Source organism: Nyctereutes procyonoides, unplaced genomic scaffold (genome assembly GCF_905146905.1).
Source record: "Nyctereutes procyonoides isolate TBG_1078 unplaced genomic scaffold, NYPRO_anot_genome, whole genome shotgun sequence".
Classification (NCBI taxonomy): Eukaryota; Metazoa; Chordata; class Mammalia; order Carnivora; family Canidae; genus Nyctereutes; species Nyctereutes procyonoides.
In genome coordinates this window covers 42,586,075-42,605,995 of record NW_026575052.1, presented here as the reverse complement: position 1 = coordinate 42,605,995, position 19,921 = coordinate 42,586,075, and the positions used below count along the sequence as shown (strand labels likewise).

At 37.5% G+C, this 19,921-nt stretch overlaps 1 protein-coding gene across 6 annotated transcripts in view; it reads right to left on the bottom strand.

The window, feature by feature from the left end:
- The window catches only part of SLC38A9 (solute carrier family 38 member 9), an 88,157-nt gene that overhangs the window by 52,816 nt on the left and 15,420 nt on the right, over positions 1–19,921 (bottom strand). For 3 of the 6 annotated variants that reach the window (XM_055331647.1, XM_055331653.1, XM_055331648.1), the window contains exon 2: positions 14,393–14,539. In XM_055331647.1, coding sequence (XP_055187622.1) covers positions 14,393–14,496 — 104 coding nt within the window. In that variant the 5' untranslated portion in view covers positions 14,497–14,539. Of the gene's footprint in view, positions 1–3,157; positions 3,243–6,277; positions 6,666–14,392; positions 14,540–19,921 lie in introns of those variants that run through there. The other 3 variants (XM_055331649.1, XM_055331650.1, XM_055331651.1) reach the window with 3 other exon arrangements.

The following is a 19,921-nucleotide window of genomic DNA, read 5'->3' as shown; positions in this document are numbered from 1 at the left end:
TACCTATATTTTACTTCCAGATTATACACAGATACAAATAACGAAGGAAAAAAACCCTAGATTTCTCTGGTTCCATATAATTCTTCTATACTTACATTCTGAAACAAGTTTAAAATTTATGTTAGTCATAGCTGTAATCATGACAGTATGGTACTGGCGCAAAAATAGACACACAGATCCATGGAACAGAATAGAGAACCCAGAAATGGGGCCTCACCTCTATGGTCAACTAATCTTCAACAAAGCAGGAAAGAAGACAGTCTCTTCAACAAATGATGTGGGGAAAATTGGACAGCCACAGGCAGAAGAATGACACTGGACCACTTTCTTACATCATACACTAAAATAAACTCCAAATGGAGTTTGTGGATTCCTGCCTAAATGTGAGGAATCCATCAAAATCCTAGAGAAGAACATAGGCAGCAACCTCTTTGACCTCAGCCACAGAAACTTATTAGACACATCTTCAAACGCAAGGGAAACAAAAGCAAAAATGGGGACCTCATCAAGATAAAACTTTTGTACAGAAAACAGTTGACAAAACTAAAAGGCAACCTACAGAATGGGAGAAGATATTTGGAAAGGTCTTACCAGATAAAGGGGTAGTATTCAAAATCTATAAAAAACTTATCAAACTCAACACTCAAAATTACAAAAAAAATCCAGTCAATGGGACACCCAGGTGGCTCAGTGGTTGAGCGCCTGCCTTCGGTCCAAGGTGTTATCCTGAAGTACTAGGATCGAGTCCCACATCAGGCTCCCTACATGGAGCCTGCTTCTCCCTCTGCCTGTTGCCTCTGCCTCTCTCTCTCTCTGTCTCTCATGAATAAATAAAGTCTTAAAAAAAAATCCAGCCAAGAAATGGACAGAAGACATGAACAGACATTTCTCCAAAGACATACAAACGGCCAATAGACACATGAAAAAATGCTCAACATCACTCGGCCTTTATGGAAATATAAATCAAAACCACAATGAGAGGGGCATCTGAATGGCTCAGTGGTTGAGAGCCTGCCTTTGGCTCAGTGCATGATCCTGGGGTCCTGGTATCAGGTCCCGGATCAGGTTCTCCACAGGGAGCCTGCCTCTCCCTCTGCCTATGTCTCTGCCTCTCTCCCTGTGTCTCTCATGAATAAATAAAATCTTAAAATTAAAAAAAAAAAACCTCACAATGAGATACCACCTCATACTGGTCAGAATGGCTAAAATTAACTCAGGAAATGACAGATAACAGGCAAGGATGTGGAGGAAGGGGTACCCTCTTATACTGTTAGTGGGAATGCAAACTGTTGCAGCCACTCTGCAAGACAGCATGGGGGTGCCTCAAAAAGTTGAAAATACAGGCACCTGGGTAGCTCAGTTGGTTAAGTTTCTGCCTTCAGGTCATGATCCAAGGTCCTGGGATCAAGTCTCACATCAGACTCCCTGCTTCTCCCACTCCCCCTGCTTGTGCACTCTTTCTTTCTGTTAAACAAACAAACAAACAAACCTTAAAAAAAAAAAAAGTTAAAAATAGAGTTACGCTATGACCCAGCAATTGCACTATTAGGTACTTATCCAAAGGATACAAACATAGTGATTTGAAGGGGCACATGTATCCCAATGTTTATAGTAGCAATGTCCACAACAGCCAAACTATAGAAAGAGCCTAGATGTCCACTGAAAGATAAATGGATAAAGAAGATGTGGTAGATATATACAATGGAATATTAGCCATCAAAAAATAACAGAATCTGGCCATTTCCATCAACATGGATGGAACTAGAGGGTATTATCCAAGCAAAATAAGTCAGAGAAAGACAAATATCATGTGATTTCACTCATACGTGGAATTTAAGAAACAAAACATGAACATAGGAGAAGGGAAGGAAAAATAAGATGAAAACGGAGACAGAGATAAGCCATAAGAGACTCTTAGCTATAGGAAACAAACTGAGGGTTGCTAGAGGGGAGATGGGTGGGGAGATGGGGTAACTGGGTAATGGGTATTAAGGAAGGCCCTTGATGGAATGTGCACTGGGCGTTATATGCAACTGATGAATCACTAACTTCTACCTCTGAAACTAATACTACACCGTACATTAATTAAATCAAATTTATTTATTTATTTTTTTAAAGACTTCTTATTTATTTATTCATGAGAGACACAGAGGGAGAGGCAGAGACATAGGCAGAGGGAGAAGCAGGCTTCCTGTGGGGAGCCTGATGTGAGACTCAATCCTAGGACCCTGGGATCATGCCCTGAGCTGAAGGCAGATGCTTTACCACTGAGCGAGCCAGGTGCCCCAATTAAATCAAATTTAAATAAAAAAATTTATGTTAGTCATTTCTAGAGACGTTAATCTGATCTTATGGAAGGAAGTACCTGAAAAATCAAGTGACTGAAATTTCAGTTTCGGTTATTTTCCCCACTACTAGATATTAGAGAAATGATAGTATAAATGTTAAATTTAATCTTATCGCTTGTTAGTATACAGAATCTCTGAATCTTTCTTTTGATATTTACTCTCCACCACAGTATCTAAATAGGAAAGGTACTCTCCAGTTCAATCCAGCAAATATCTTAAAGTTGAGCACTTACTAGAGCAAATATGTGGATATAGAGATCAACATAACAATTTATTTATACTAAGGGATTTCAATAAATCTGAAGGGGATATAAAGAAAATGAAAGTGTCAGAGGCTAAGTAAACTATACCTAGTTAGAAATCTGGTAGCCTTAGATAACTAACTACCGACCCTCGCAAAGCATCACAGTGTTCTATATAATTTGTATATTTACTGTGACAGCAGTACTAAAAAGCAATGCAAAAATATTTATGTCCAGGAGACAGTTTAATCAGATCTGGGGTCACAATCTACAAGCATTCGTTTCTTTTTTTGCAAGAATGATACCCCACAAAATTCAAGAAAGAGTTACAGCTTTAATGCCAACATAAAGCATAAAGCAGAGATTGTAACTAATCAAGGATAACTAAAAGAGACTAACAAGTATGATATTAATAAAAGGTGTGGAGGTTCTACTGGTAGCTTTTTACTCTAAAAATTCAACAGTATTAATATCAACCACTAAGCTGGCTTGAAGGACTGCTGAAAAGCAGTCCAGGAAGTGCTACATTTTTTGGCTCCTGGCCTCTAACAGAAGTGTTAACGGTACCAGTTTAGTTGGCTTGGGTACTCTGAGAACAGAATGACTCTGAAAGTTCTTCTTTTCCAACAGTTTTCATCGAGATGCTGAGTGCCTGTTCAAACAAATATTTTGGAATCTTTTCAAAACAGATTCTCTTTTAAAAATAAAGAAACTATCCATCCAATAATAATCCAAATTATTAGAAACATATGCTTAAAGCTCCATCTGAGAGAGCAAAATATATAAATTACATTTCTAAATTGAACTTCAGTTGGCTCTGAAAACACTTTTAAGATTAATAAATACAGAACAATATTAAGAGTAAAGTATTTTTGAAACGGGCTTTTTCTTTTGAACATGGTTTCACATGACTGCTCCCTATCAGTGTTATTTCCTATTTGAAATGTAGCTCAACTGTGCAGAAAAAAAATAAACTAAGATATTTTATGTAGAAGTTATATTTGTTTTACCTTATAAATATGTATGATCATACTACAGAAAAAACACTTCTAACATTTAGCAAAATTTTTAAAATATTTAAAAATGTGACTCAAAATCCTATATTTTTATTTAATACTCTTATAAACAGAGAAACATTATTTCTACCTAACACCTTTTCAAAGTTCCACTCCTTAAATTCCTTAAAAATTTTTGGCTTTTAAATCTATCTCCACCCTTCTAAAGACCAGTTATGCTTCTCTGAAGTTTAATAACTCAATCCCATGATTAAGGTTTATACTCAATATGAAGACCTATGACTTAAAGATGTTCCTTTATTCACATCTCTATGAAAGCTGAAGCACTCCAACATCTGCTAGATTGGGGTAGTTTGTTAAGAAATGAAAAGGGAATCAAATATTCAAAAATCTCAAGCAAATAAACATTCAAAATAATGAGTCTGCTATACGTGTTTCTTACGTGTTTCTTCCTGCTTGGTAAAATGCTACAGTAAAACGATAGGTCGGATACGCAGCTTTTCAATAAAGACAGAAAAGAAGTTAAGCAAGCCATTGTACCTAGAAATTCCTTGCTGCTACAATAAAAATATTGGTGACCTGTAGCTTGCTAATGTGTTTCTCACTTCCTCTGTTGTTGTACAACATCCTTTTTCACAAAAACCCTCTTTACACTCCAATTTCACTCAATATTATCAAAGGCTGGGCCTAAGGATTTTCTCTATAATGGTTAATTAATTTGTACTGGTTCTCAAGTTTTTAAAATATTACTCAAGTACCAAGCAAATATTAAGCATTGTTCTAAATGTTTAACAATCAGTAAGACATAGAACCTACAGGATCATAATCTGCTAGAAGGTAAGCAATTCCAATCCCGAAGCAAAAAGAGAGAGAGTACTTATGAACAACAGTGGAAGCAAAAAAGAGTGAACAGAGTTGTGTGGTGCTAGGTATGTGCAGTGTACTATGTGATCAAACAGAAGGAGAAGCTAAACCATGTCTGGCAGATCACTGAAGAAGTTACAGCTGAGCTGAATCCTAAAAGATACAGAGTCAGTCAGGTATGGGAAAAAAAAGGAATGAAATAGTGTTTCCAAAAATAGTATTTCCATGTAGAAAGAACCAGGAGAGTGAGCATGATGTATTTTTGAAACTCTAAGGAGTAGAAAGAAAAGTGGTAAGACATGAGGTAAACTTGGACGAGGACATGGAGGACTTCACATCCAACAAAGGATATGATACTAAAGGGAAGAACCCCTAGTTTCCGTCTCCTTTGTCGATTCCTTCTCCAAATCCAACCCTCAAATAATCAGAGTAACCCAGAGTTTAATCCACTGACATTTTCTCTTTATCTAGACTCAATCTCTTGGTGGACCCATCTAGTCATGTAAATTTAAATATCATGTATATGCTAATGGCACTCAAACTATTATCTTTAGCCCAAACTCCTGATTCATATTATCAGACTGCTTTTGCCACCCCATCTCCTCCACCCTATCTCTTGGACCTCACTGCTTACCACACTAAACACACTAGGCTCCTGACAATTCCTGAAACGCTATAAGCATGCACCTACTCCAGGACCTTTGTTACTAATTTCAAGTAAAAACAAAGTCTCTGAAAGCCTTTCCCCTAGATATCTGCATGGCTTACTTCTTTACTTCTTTCGATTCTTTCCTCACTTGAGGAATGAGGTATTTAGATACCCTTGACAGCACAGCTAAAATTTCAACCCATCTTTCTACCTTTGTCATTTCATGTATCTTCTCTGCTTTACAGTATCTCCTTAGCATTTATACTAACACAACATATTTATTATTGGTTGCTTCCAGTAAACATAAGTTTCACAAAGGCATAAGTTCCACTTTTGTCAATGTGGTCACTCCCATATTTTCCCATAGTTCTTGGCATATCATAAAAGCTCATTAGAATATGGTGCATAAAATATGGTGTATAATTTTAAGAAAAATTCTATTTTGAAATGATTTTTTAAAAGTAAACTCTACCCCCAACATGGGGCTCAAACTCATGATCTGAAGATGAAGAGTTACATGCTCCATCGACTGAGCCAATCAGGTGTCCCAACATTTTGAAGTAATTTAGAGTCACAAAGAAGTTAGAAAAATAGTACAGAGAGTTCCCCAATGTCAATATCCTCAATAACCATAGTATAATCGTCAAAATCTATATTACTTTTACAATTAGCAAAAAAGTTAATGAAAAATTATGGGGAAAATTCTTTCAACTTTTCTGTAGGTTTAAAATATTTAAAATAAAACTTGGGGGAGAAATGATGGAGGGAGTAACCAAAGTGTCAAATACAAATACAAAATGAGAAATAACCTGTACAAAAGTTAATTTAGTATGTTAGTGTGTTTCCCTCAAACCACTTAAAAATTTTTCAGGAGGACAGAATGATTAACTGTGTCAAATGCTACTCCTAAGTCAAATGAGATGAGAACTGATTAATGAAATGCCCACTGGTGATAGTGATAGGAGCAGTTTTAGTGGAGTAGCAAGGCAAAAGCCTGTCTGAATTAGGTTCCAGGGAAAAACTGGATACGGTGAGTATAAATAATCCTTACAAAGAGTTTTCTGTAAAAAGGAGTGAAAGAAATGTAGTAGTAGCTAAGGAGTTAAGTATAAGTACTACAGAAAGCATTAAAAAAAATATAACAAATACAATAATCACCTATAATCCCACAATGAGTAGTTATTAATAACACTGGCCAACCTCATTCTCCTGTAAGAAAAATGAGATTCCATTAAATGTTCACCAGAATTGCTGAAATTTTTAAACCTGACAATACCAAGCACTAGCAGGAGTAATGGAAACTCTTACTATAGTGGGAATGTAAACTGGTTTAAACTCCTGTAGAAAAGAGTTTGGCATTATCTAGTTAAGATGATATGTATGATACACATACATATATCCTTGGTAAGTTCTTGCACATGTATGCTAAGACAAACATACAATAATGTTTATAAGAATGCTATTTGTAAGAACTCCACTGGAGACAACCTAAATGTCCAACAACAGTAGAATGTATATGTAAACTTTAGATACTCACAGAATAAAATATCAGAAAGCATGGGAAAGAACTATTGCTACATTCAACTTGGATGGAAATTACAATGCTGAACAAAAATTCTAAAATAATACATATAGAATGATCTCATTGACATAAAGTACTCAAAAAGGTAAAAATGAATTCAGTACTTAGGGATGCAAAAACAATAAAGAAAAGTAGGGAAATGGTCATACAAATGTCAGGAGAATGGTTACCTGTAGGGAGGAAGGAAAATGTGTTTGGTGAAGGACCTATGAGAACTTCTGGGGTGCTGCTGTTTCTATACCTTGGTGTTGCTTGCACTGGTGTTGGCTTTATAATTATTCTTTAAATTGTACATATAGGGGTGCCTGGGTGGCTCTGTTGGTTAAGTGTCTGCCTCTGGCTCAGGTGATGATCTCAGGGTCCTGGGATGGAGTCCCAGCACCACCTTGTTGGGCTCCCTGCTCAGCAGGGAGTTTACTTCTCCCCCCACCCCACCTTCTCTGCCCCTCTCCCTGCTTGTTCTCTCCCTCTCTTAAATAAATAAATCTTTAAAAAAATTAAATTGTACATATGTGCCAAATAGTCTTCTGTATATATATCATGTGATAAAAGACTTTTTAAAAATATTTTATTTATTTGAGCAAGAGAGAGTGTGTGTATGCAAGAGAAGGAGAGAGAGAGAGAAATAGGTGGGACCTTTACAAAAAAAGGTTTGCCACCTCCTGCCATAGACCACTGAAAGTCTCCTTAGGGACTTAAATTAGAGGTAGAGAAGTAGGACTTCTATTCCCTCTTCCTGGTAGGTAGAAAGGGTAAGCAGGGAGGAGGCTTCATGCCCTTGCCACATCTGTCATGGAGCACTAAATAGGTTTTCTCTTTAGAAATGTTTGTAACTAGATGTTAGTAAACTTCATCCAGCTTAATCCTTTAGAAAATCTACCACCTACATATTACAAACAAAACAAAAATCAAACAAAAGAACTTCAACCCCAGTCAAAACACATGATCACAACAGATGTTCTTACCTAGAGCAGTGCCTGCACAGAAAGCCCCCAAAACACCTAGCCATCAGTACTACAAATGGCCTCATTGTATTCCTGGCTGGGCTCAGCCAGACCCTACAGCACAGTTACTCACAGGGATATAATTCCACAGGGTTCTTGGTAATGCTGGCTTAGGATGGGATAAACCAGTATTTTTCCTAATGAAAAATGAGTACTGAGTTAAAAAAAAAAAAGTTAAAATCAAAATATTTATAACTGCTCATCATAGCGCTCTCTTTTTTCAGTGTGTGTCTATCTCCTTCCCTGGAAGTAGGTAGGGGCTGTGTTTGAGTACAGTACAGGAGCTTAGTGAATGTTTGCTAACTAAAGAAAACAATATAAGAAGGATAGGAGGAGGGAAGTGGAAAGGGGGGGGATAAAGACATAGGAGGCAGGCAGGGAGACAGCTAGGCAATAATAGGCATTAGGAATGAATTTAAACCGAATGAGTAGTATAGTAAATTATATATACTATGTGACCTCAAAAAAAATCATAGAAAAGAAGGACAAGATGAAATATGTCAAAATATTTCAATAATGCTTGCCTCTGTGCAATGGAATTTCTTTATGCTTCTATTTTTGTCAGAAACTGCCTTATACCCACCAAAAAATCTCCACTACGTAGAGAAAAAACATGATCTGTATCATTCCACAGAAGCACAGTGATTCAAACAATGCCTTTAAGAAAATGGGTTTTCATTTTGCATATACTACTTTAATCCTAAATTATAAAAATGCTATTTTTCCTTTTCTTTTTAAAAAGATTTTTATTTATTTATTTATTTGAGAGGGAGAGTCTGAGCGCTGGGGGGTAGGTGGTGGTGGTGGTGGTGGTGGTGGTGGTGGTGGTGAGGAGCAGACCCTGTGCTGCTGAGCAGGGAGCCCAATGTGGGGCTCGATCCCAGGACCCAGGGATCATAACTTGAGCTGAAGGCAGACACTTAACCAACTGAGCCACTGAGGCACTCCTGAATGCTATACTTCCTGAATAACTTGGTTCTCATTATAAAAGTACTATACTGCCCATATTGAAGATAATATATAAGTTATAGAGGAAAATGAAAACCATTCATTAGAAAAAAATCATTTCATATTTTGATGCATTTCCAAATGCACATAGACTCACATACACGTTTGTAAGCATTTAGTAAAAAGGTGTTCCATTTTAGAAAAGTAAGAGCTGAGAAGAAAGGTGAGAAAAGTGGACAGGATAGGGAAGAGAATAGGAGGAAAAAGAAGGAATAGAGGGAGGGTATAGAAGTAGCACTGCAATCAGCAAGTTGGCCATTTGCTCCATGTCACTGATATACAGTCAAGACCCTAGTCCCATCTACTTCACATGGATGGGACATTCCTCAAAATGTAATTTATGCAGCTCTGGAAACCAACTGCCCTGGGAAAACTACTTTTCTAACTTTTGTTATACTTCTCCATAATCTTTAACTATGGAACTACCGAGCCTCAGTAACCATTTCCGATCCCTATTACTAGCCCCCAATCTATCTTTACAAATTATTAAATTCCTCACTTTGCTTTGTTATTTCTTCTCTCTCCCAAGACCACAAGGACTCCAAGAGTCAATTCAGGCTGCTATTCAGGAATAGTATTATTGCCAGATGAAACATAGAGGCCAGTTTACATATGTGCAAACTAGTAGGCATTCTAAAAAACCAGGGGCTGTGGCACAGTGTGTTTGAAGGCACCAAGAATGCTTTTTTTTTTTAAATTTTATTTATTTATTCATAGACAAAGAGAGAGAGGGGCAGAGACACAGACAGAGGGAGAAGCAGGCTCTATGCAGGGAGCCCGATGTGGGACTCAATCCCTAATCTCCAGGATCACAACCCAGGCTGCAGGCGGCGCCAAACCGCTGTGCCACCGGGGCAGCGCTGCTGCTTATTTTCAATACCTACCTCTATCCCGCTGGCTTACCGGATTTCTTGCAAAGTTGTCAATTACAACAACAACAAAAATCTAACCTTTAGGTTAGGCTTTTATATTTCTAAGATTCTCTACATTAAAATGCAAATAGCCACGGAAAGGTAATAGACTAGGTCTGTGACTAATCAGATTGTTTTCCATTAAAACACTGGCGCAGCGGTTTGGCACCGCCTGCAGCCCGGGGTGTGATCCTGCGGACCCATGATCGAGTCCCACGTCGGGCTCCCTGCATGGAGCCTGCTTCTCTCTCTACCTCTGTCTCTGCCACTCTTTCGCTCTCTCTAAATAAATAAATAAATAAATCTTAAAAAAAAAATCTTAAAAAATAAATAAATAAAACACCAAACAGGGCAGCCGGGGTGGCTCAGCGGTTTAGCGGATGGCCTAGTGCCGCCTTTGGCCCGGGGCATGGTCCTGGGGATCCCAAATCGAGTCCCGTGTTGGGCTCCCAGCATGAAGCCCGCTTCTCCCTCTGCCTGTGTTTCTGCCTCTCTCTCTCTCTCCTCTCTGTGTATTCTCATGAATAAATTAAAATATTTGAAAAAATAAATAAAAAATAAATAAAACACCAAATAGACAACAAATCCCTACAAGAATAGGACAGATAAATACTAGTGAAAAGGGGGTGAGGAAAAGTATGATTTACCAAGCATTGCCTAAGAGGAAACTCCTGGTAAATTATTGCCCTGGGGAACACTAGGGATACAGAGAGGAGCATGAAAGCCCTAGGCCCTAGGAAAAATGGAAGAGGTAATGTTGGTAGAAGAAAACTGAGAAAGGGGAACTCATAAACAAATTAACCACTTTACAATCTGGTTTCAGGCTAGTTGGAATGTTCAACTCCCAAGGGGTATAATCCCAGTGCAGCAGCACAGTATGAAGCAATCCTGAATACCAGCTCTATCTTTGGTTACCAAAGTCTGGGAAAAGCAGGATAACAATCTCTCAGACCAGTGATTGCCAATGGAATATATCACATATAACATGGGAGATTTCTTAACCTTTCTGTCCCTCCACCCACATTCCAAACTCCACCCTAAACCAGGTGAAAAACTTGAGGGGGAGGAGAGGTGCAGAGAGAGAAAAGTGCACATGTATAGTTCATAGAAGTTCCTCAATGACCAAATGGTTGACATGTATTCTTTTTCTTCCTCCACTTGAGTCTAGTTAAATCCCAGTTCCACCAATGTGATAAGCAGATCCAGCACACTATCAGTTCAAAGAAGTTCTTAAAACTGTTACATTTGAACTGATAACATGATTTTGATTGCCACCTAGTGGGAGAGAGAAAATTAATCACAAGCAAAACTGAGGAAGAACAGTCTAAAAGAATCAAATGTTTTCTATACTCGAATGGCCAGTTTCCCAAAGTGTGGTTACACATAAGATAATTTTTAGGTAGCACAAGGATTAGTGCTATCTTAACTACTTGATACTTATCACAACACATATTAGAATAAAGGATAAATAATACTTAAACTCATCATTTCACAAATCTGTGAAGATGTGGCTAAATTAAGCCTAATTTTAAGAAGTAAACAGATTTGGGATCCCTGGGTGGCGCAGCGGTTTAGCGCCTGCCTTTGGCCCAGGGCGTGATCCTGGAGACCCGGGATCGAATACCATGTCGGGCTCCCGGTGCGTGGAGCCGGCTTCTCCCTCTGCCTATGTCTCTGCCTCTTTCTCTCTCTCTCTCTGTGTGACTATCATAAATAAATAAAAAAAATTTAAAAAAAAGAAGTAAACAGATTTTAAAATATATCTTATAGTATTACACAATATTGTAATGGGACATCACCAAAGTTATATGGTAACTCTAAAATGATCAATGTTTTAGAAAAAGTTATCAAAGCTGGCTCTTCTAGTGGAACATAACTTCCCTCAGTGTGTCTGAAGTGTTTTTATGCATATAAAGTGAAGTAACCCATTCTTTTAATAGAACTAAAAATGTGTTTAGGTATTCCTACTTCTTTTCTCATCAAATAATAGTTCCTATTTTCTTAAACAGAAATTACTTGACAAGCAAATTGGTATTCAATACTGCAAGTCCCAATAAATATTTGCTTTCCTTAAAACATGCTTACCTAGGTAGTTATCCCTTGATTGTGAATAGTTGATTCTTTCTCATTTTGACAAGTTTCATTACAGAAAATATATTTCCATTTAATCTACACGGTTAAACAGATTCTCAGAAAACTGGATGAACTCCTGCCAACTTATTGCAATGGAATGCACTTTAATGACCTATGTTCTATTGTCACAGTGGTCAATTATTTATCATAGAATTCAGAGGTTTCAAAAAAATCCTGAACATTCACTTAGCATTCATAAGTTCTTGTATTCACTTGATGTTGGAATACACAAGTGAAAATTATAAGATTCATTTCATTATCTTCTGTGATGGCCATTATATAAATGACAATGATACATTTCTCTGCCATCTCTAGCTTCAGAAAAGACTAAAAAATTACGATCTGGAAAATGGAAATAGGATTATGAAGACTAGCTTACATCAATCCTCCTTCATCTCCTGGATCAGAATCTATTGCCACTATTGACAAAATTAAGATTCTGTGGGCAAGGAACAGGTATGGTGGTCGAATAGTCATTGAGTATTTACCCAACAGCATCTGCCACATCTCCCACGGCAAGCACAGTTTCTCTCTGAGGAGGCAACCACTCTTAACATCTACTACTTAGGGGGATCCCTGGGTGGCTCGGTGGTTTGGCGCCTGTCTTCGGCCCAGGGAGTGATCCTGAAGTCCCAGGATTGAGTCCGCATCAGGCTCCCTGCATGGAGCCTGCTTCTCCCTCTGCCTGTGTCTCTGCCTCTCTGTCTCTCATGAATAAATAAAAAAAAATCTTAAAAAAAACCCAGAAACATCTAATTATTTTTCCAGAGCCACTTATACATATTGTATTATATATAGTTTTTAAATTTATTTTTACCCAAATGGTGGTACATTATATACACTGTTTTGAACTTTTTTGATTTAACAAGTTGAAGACTTGTTCCATTTTGATATGTAATAAAGCCATTTCCTTCTTTTTAATGGATGAAAAATATTCCATTTTATCAATGTGCCAAAATTTATTTATCCAGTCCTGTAAGAAAAGACATTCTGGTTGTTTTAAATCTTTTACTATTATAAAAAAATATTGTGTTAAAAACCTTGTACATATATTATTTGACATTATGAGTTAATGCTTAGAAATGAAATTGGTGAGCCATATAAACTTTGGAATTGGCTGCTAGCATTTTTGGGGGCAAGGGGAAACATTAACTTTATGGAGTAAAATTTAAAGAGCATTAACTGTATTTTGGAGTCCTTCCACTGAATGCAAAATATGCCTTTTCATTATGTGTCATATTTTACCAATTCTAATATATACACTTCTAAAATATGGTTAGATCTCATAATCCAGTACATCTTCTAATCACTGTCAGCTGTCATAAAAGTGGTGTCATTCCTGGTGGTATGACAGATAATTGTAATTTCTGGTCATTTCAGTCATCAAACCATTTAAGAAATATGGGCCATAATATTGTCAGAAAACCTGTGACACCTTCTGGTAAGATTAGGAAAGTGCAAGCATCCAAACTAAAAGAAAGTGTTAGCAATCTGAAAGAAAATTCTTTTAACAAATACTACATTATTAACATCCTTAATGATACAAAGGACAATTAGGTATGGGAGGGAAAAAAATCCCAATTTTGATAACACCAAATCAGAAAATTGATGGCAAGGAATCATATTCTAAAGGTGAAGTATTAGTAGTATCTTAAATGATATATTTTGTTTTTACTTTTATAATTGCCTAAGAGATATATGATAAAATACCAATTAAGCTCAAGAGTTCTTTCAGTAAATTAAAAAAATATATCTTTACGTACTAAGAGATTATTGTATCAGATGTTTTGGTAGCAGTTTATCTTAGTGTTATATTACCAAAAATAAAGAACAGTTCAACTCACAATCAGCATTTCAGATATGAAAAAATACTCTAAAAGTTTCTCTCATGTAGATTTTTTAAAAAATTTTATTTATTCATGAGAGACACAGAGAAAGAGAGAGGCAGAGACACAGGGAGAGGGGAAAAGCAGGCTCCATGCAGGGAGCCTGACATGGGACTCCATCCCGGGTCTCCAGGATCACACATGGGGCCGAAGGTGGCGCTAAACTGCTGACCCACCCGGGCTGCCCTCTCATGTAGATTTTGCACATTGTTAAGGCTACTCTTATCTTATTTTTTCTTTCCTTCCATTACATTCTCTTACTGGAATACTACTTTTTCTTATTTTGTAAAGAGCCACTTTACTAAATTCTCACAATAATTTTGCAGTGGTTTCTTTTAGGTTTTCCAGGTATGCAATGAAATATAAATTTTAAACTCAAATTATCTTAAACTTTCTGCTGCAATTTAAGCTCAGGTAAGGATTATGTATTAATTTTACTGTTTTATCCCCAGTACCTAGCATATTACTTTGCACAGAGCAGGTAATCAATATATTTGTTAAATATATTACATAAATACATCTTATTTTGTAAAATTTAACCCAACCCAACCCAAAGACGGTGAGCTTAGTCAAAAAAGTCAAATGTAAAAGACAAAAGAATATTCATATTTTTCCCCTCCCACATACAAATGCTGTTAAGTAATTGGATGTTTTATATTCAAAGCTATATATATTTGGTTACATAATTAGTTGTAGTCTAATAATTAAAACTCTAATTATGAAATAAGTATTTTATTTTAATCTCTTACCTTTTGGATCTTAGATCTGATGAATCAAACTGGATATTCATAGGTCCAGGATTTACTTCATGATCTACCTCAGGGATGAGAAGATGCCTAGAATCACTATCCATGTTTGCCACTTTTCTTAGGCTCTAAACACTGATCAGGTCAGTCCTATATAAACCAGAAAGGATAAAAAAATATAAAACTTAATTAAAAATTATTTTCCTATTAACAGGTAATACGTTTGCATGCTTAAGATACTGGAAAAATATAGGAATTTGCTGATGATATCTTAATGAGGTATAGGGCTAAAACGTTTTATCAGAAATTAACTAAGCTGAATTGTAGTTACTGTTTTTCTCAGCTTAATAAAAAAAATAAGTGGGGCAACCCATATCTAGTAATAAAACAGATTAGCCTATTTGGACCCATTTTCCCATAGAAAACAACTAAAACTATTGGATAAAATACAGAAAACATTTTTTGAAAAGCATCAAAAATAATGATGATAATCAGGTGATTAGTAGGTACAGTTAAGGAACCTAGTGAGGTAAATAGCTCAAGAAATTGCTTCTGCCTGGAGGGTATTTGCTGTTCAGAAAAAGATGGGACTGAGGTGTTCAAGGCCTTGTGAAGTACTTGAGAAATAGAAGACAAAACCTGGGATTTACTCAGAGCAAGGAATGATATAATAAGAAATCATCCCCTTTCCCTCCTCACAATAATATAGCTGGGAGTACAAAAATCTTTACCATCAGATGAGGGATTAGCAAGCAGTAGAAGTGTCACTCCCTGACATGAGAACTACAAACCAAATTTCCTGACAATGCCCACAGGCAGTTTGTGTGTGTACACATGTGCATGCATGCATACATCTGCATCTGTAGAGGCGGAAGTGTTATATACTATAAACTTGCACTTCATGTGGATTTGCAAGGAGGTCAAAGAACACTTAAAGTTGAGAATATAATTTAAGGTTAACTTGCTTGGTACAACTTCTAGGTAACTGCTAAAAACAAATGTAAATCTTTTCTTGGAGGACACACCTTGATCCTATGCCTCAAAGATCTGCTAACAATCTTTCAAGGATGATGAACAGCATACAGTCAAAAATAACCTAGCATGCAAAGAAATAAAATACTATTAAGTGAGAACCAGAAGAAACACCAGCTGAAATAGATTTATAAAGACTTCAACTATAGGGATTATCAAAACAAGATTAGAAAAAAAAAGATTAGAAAATAATTATGTTTCCTGTTTTTAAATAAAAGATAAAGTAGATACATATACAGTGGAATATTATTCAGCCAAAAAGAGAAACCCTGTCATTTGCAGCAATATGGTTGGATCTAGAGAAGGTAATGATAAGCAAAACAAGCCAGTCAGAGAAAGACAAACACTATATATCACTCATATGTGCAATTTAAGAAACAAAACAGCAAGCAAAGGGAAAAAAAAGAGACAAACCAAAAAACAGACTCTTAACTATAGAAAACAGATGGTAACCAGAGGGGAGGTGGAGAGGTAGGTGGGGAGATGGGTGAAATAGGTGATGGGGATTAAGAAGTGCACTTATCTTGATGAGCACTGAGTAATATATGGAACTGCTGAATCACTATATTGTACGCTAAAACTAATACAGGGACATGTGGGTGGCTCAGTGGTTGAGCGTCTGCCTTTGGCTGAGGGAGTGATCTTGGGGTCCTGGGATTGAGTCCTGCATTGGCTCCCTATATGGAGCCTGCTTCTCCCTCTGCCTGTGTCTCTGCCTCTCTCTGTGTTGCTCATGAATAAATACAATCTTTTTTAAAATGTTTTTTTTTCCCTTCTTTTGCCAACTTGGTATTAATTTTTGTTTAAGGGTGCCTGGGTGGCTCAGTTGGTTAAGTGCCTGTTTTTGGCTCAGGTCATGACCCTGGGGTCCTGGGATTGAGTCCTGTGATGGGCTCCCTGCTGAGTGGGGAATCTGCTTGCCCTCTCCCTCTGCCCCTCCGCAATGCTCATGCTCACTCACAAATAAATACATAAAAAATCTTTTTTTTAAAAAAAAAAAAAAAGAATTTTTGATTTAATGGGGCACCTGGGTAGCTAAGTGGTGGACTCTTGATTTTAGCCTAGGTCATGATTTCAGGGTCCTGGTATTGAGCACTCTATTAGGCTCTGTACTCAGCAGGGAGTCTAGTCTGCTTGAAGATTCTGTCTGTCTCTCTCTCTCCCTCTGCCCTTCCCCCTGCTCATGCACGCTTTCTCTCTCTCAAATCTTTAAAAAAAAATTTTTTTTATTTAATATGTATTAATTACATTAATCTCACTTTGCATATATGAAGCTCATTTCACTAAATTAGTTTATAACTTCAAATGATTCCCAGTACATGCTGCAATAAATATATTCTGTAAAGCAAACAACAAATAAAGACAAAGTGGAGATTACCAAAAAGTAACTTAGCTTGTTTGACAAGAACCAGAATGAATTTTAACACCCCCCCGCAATAGTAAGATAGCCAAAATTTAAAACTTGATGGGTGAATTTAAAAGTTTAAAACTGGGATGCCTGGATGGCTCAATGGTTGAGCATCGGCCTTTGGCTCAAGGCTTGGTCAGAGTCCTGAGATGGAGTCCCACAATGGGCTCCCCACAGGGAGCCTGTTTCTCCCTCTGCTTATGTCTCTGCCTCTCTCAAAAATAAATAAATAAAATCTTTTAAAAAATAAAAGTTCAAAACTAATGACCTAGAAGATAAATCAGAAGAAACTATCTAGAATGGCAAAAAGAGAAAAAAAGACAGAAAATGTGGAAGACAAGTTAAGAGACATGGGAGATAGAGAAGGTCTAATATGCATGTAATTGGAGAACCATAGAGAGGAGATAGCAGAGGTAATATTTGAAGAGATAGTGCCTAAGAATTTTCTACAATTCATTAAAGATAACAATTTGCAGATTCAAGAAGTTTAACGAATTCCAAGCAGAATTAATAAACAATATCATAGAGCAGAAAAAAAAATTAAAATTTCAGACCAAAGGGGAAAAAAGTCAAGTGAAGGTCTTGGAATTAGTGTTCTAAGGTGTTTGTATTGTCTAGATCAACATTATATTTTGAAGCAATGCATGCTGCAATTTTAAAGGTAACTTTAAAACAATACATAACTTAAAATCTAGAATAGAAAAAGAGAATGATAAAAAAAATGCAGATCTAAACAAAAGCAAGAAAAGGAGAAAAACATAAAAAACCTAGGAGAAATAGAAAGCATAAAATAGAAAAGATCCTCCCATTCTTTCTTGAACCCATGCTAATCAGGCTATCTTCCCCATCACTACAGAGAAAGTGCTCTTGTTAGATTGCCAATGACTTAAATCCAATGGTCATTTTTCAGTATTTAACTCACTTGTCTTATCAGAAATAAGTGACATAAGTCAACACTTTCTTTCTTAAACTAGATTCACTAGGGTTCCAGGTTTTCTCTACACCCCCCTGGTCTCTCCTCTTTGTCTCATTTTCTATTTATTTCTTGTGTCCTAGAATTCTTAAAATTGCAGTCTCAAGGTTCAGCCTTGGTTCTCAATCTGTACGTAATGTTATCTACCCTCAATCTGGAGGTAATATTATCCAATCTCACGGTTTTAGTAATACTATTTGCATTACATAATACAGCAGCCACTAGTCACATGTAGCTGTATATATTAATTAAAATTAAATTTAAAGATATTCAGTACTTGAGTCACACTAACCACATTTGAAGTGTTCAACAGCCACATGTGGCTAGTGGCTACCAAACAACACAGTGTAGATATAAAACATTTCCATCACTGCAGAAAGTTCTATTGATCTAGACAATGACAACTTCCACAGTAACATTTCCAGCCAACATTTCCCTCCTGGATTTCACACTTTCATATCCAACTGTCTAATCTTTTAGATCAGACTAACATCTTTTTTAAAAAAGTTTTATTTATTTATTTAGAGAAAGAGAGAGTGCATACAAGCAGAGGGAGAAAGAGAATCCTAAGCAAACTCCCTGCTGAGCACAGAGCCTGATGCAGGGTTCGATCTCAGGACCCTGGGATCATGACCTGAGCTAAAATCAAGAGTCAGACACTCGTTCAACTGACTGAGACATGACAGTGTCCCCACTTTAATAATATAACTGATATAAAACACTGTATTATACAATGTAATGATTCGATATATGTGTATATTATTAACATCTTATTTGGATTTAATGGACAATATATCCAAAACTGAACTTTTAGTTTTTTCCCCAAAAAACTATCCTACTCATTGTTTTCCTAATTTCAAATGATGGCATCTAAATACTATTTATTCAGGTCAAAATTCTTGGGGGTATCCATGACTTTTTTTCTCAGTGTACATTCAATCTATTAGGAAAACAGTGTTGGCTTTCTCTTCAAGTATATCCAGGGTCTGGCCACCATCACTTATTACCAAGATTTCTACAACAGTTTTCTGATGGAGATCCCTGCTTCTACCCTATGCCCTTACAGTCTACTCTGTACATAGCAGGCAGAGTTGTGGAGAGTTATAGAGAAGCACTTGATCTCACCCAATTGGTTTTTATCACTAGGCAAAATGCCATTAGTGGGCAGGGACTACGGATGCTGCTAAATATCCTACAATGAACAAGACAGCCTCCTACAACAAAGAATTATTCAGTCCAAAATGTCAATAGTTCTGAGGTTGAGAAACCCTGCTCTAGGTAAGTAGAATGTGATTTTACCTAGGTATGAAGAAACCTCCCCCCTTGTAAGTAGGGCCAGCCCTAACCCAGAGGCAGCCCATCCAGGCATCTTCCTGAAATTTTAGCAACTAAAAGCATTCTGTTTACAATAAGAAAACCGGTTCCCCCCCCCCCACACCCTGATTGGAATGTCCCTGAATAGGTTCATGTTGACCCTCCCCGAAATCAACCTGGATGCCATGCGACTCCCTCGGTTCTTTTGTCTTTAGGCAGTTTCTTTCCTTTTGCCTTTTAAAAGATACCTGTAATTGCTAATCGGGGCTCTTTTCCTCCTCGGAGGCGGAGAGCCCGTTTGCGCAAACGTTCAATAAACCCTCTTGCTAATTGCATCTGCCTGTCTGGGGTCTGGGGTCTGGGTCTCTGGGGCGTCCACCGGGCCACGTTGACACCCGTGAGCCAGGGTCCAACATTTGGGGGCTCGTCCGGGATCTGAGACGCCCCAGACTCAATCCTAAGACCGGTAGGAGGTAAGACCGAGCTCGCTAAATGTCATATCTGTCTCGTCCGTTTGTCTGACTGGCCGGGTCTGTTTTGTGCCGGGTCTGTATTGTGCCTGCAGGACGCTGTACTCTGTATTCTGTATTTGGACCAGCGGGGGAGGCAGACGTGCCCGAGACCCCTGGTCCCCCTCCGGAGTCGGACTCCGGAGTGGTCTGGAAGAGGAACGGAGCCCTGGCACTCCCTCCTCTTCGGGGAGGGTCGTGGTTCGCGACCGCTCCCATCTGAATCTGCCGCGCCAGTCCTGTCGTTCGTGTGCGTCTGTTCGTTCCGTGTTTTTCTTCCTTTCCTGTCCTCCTCC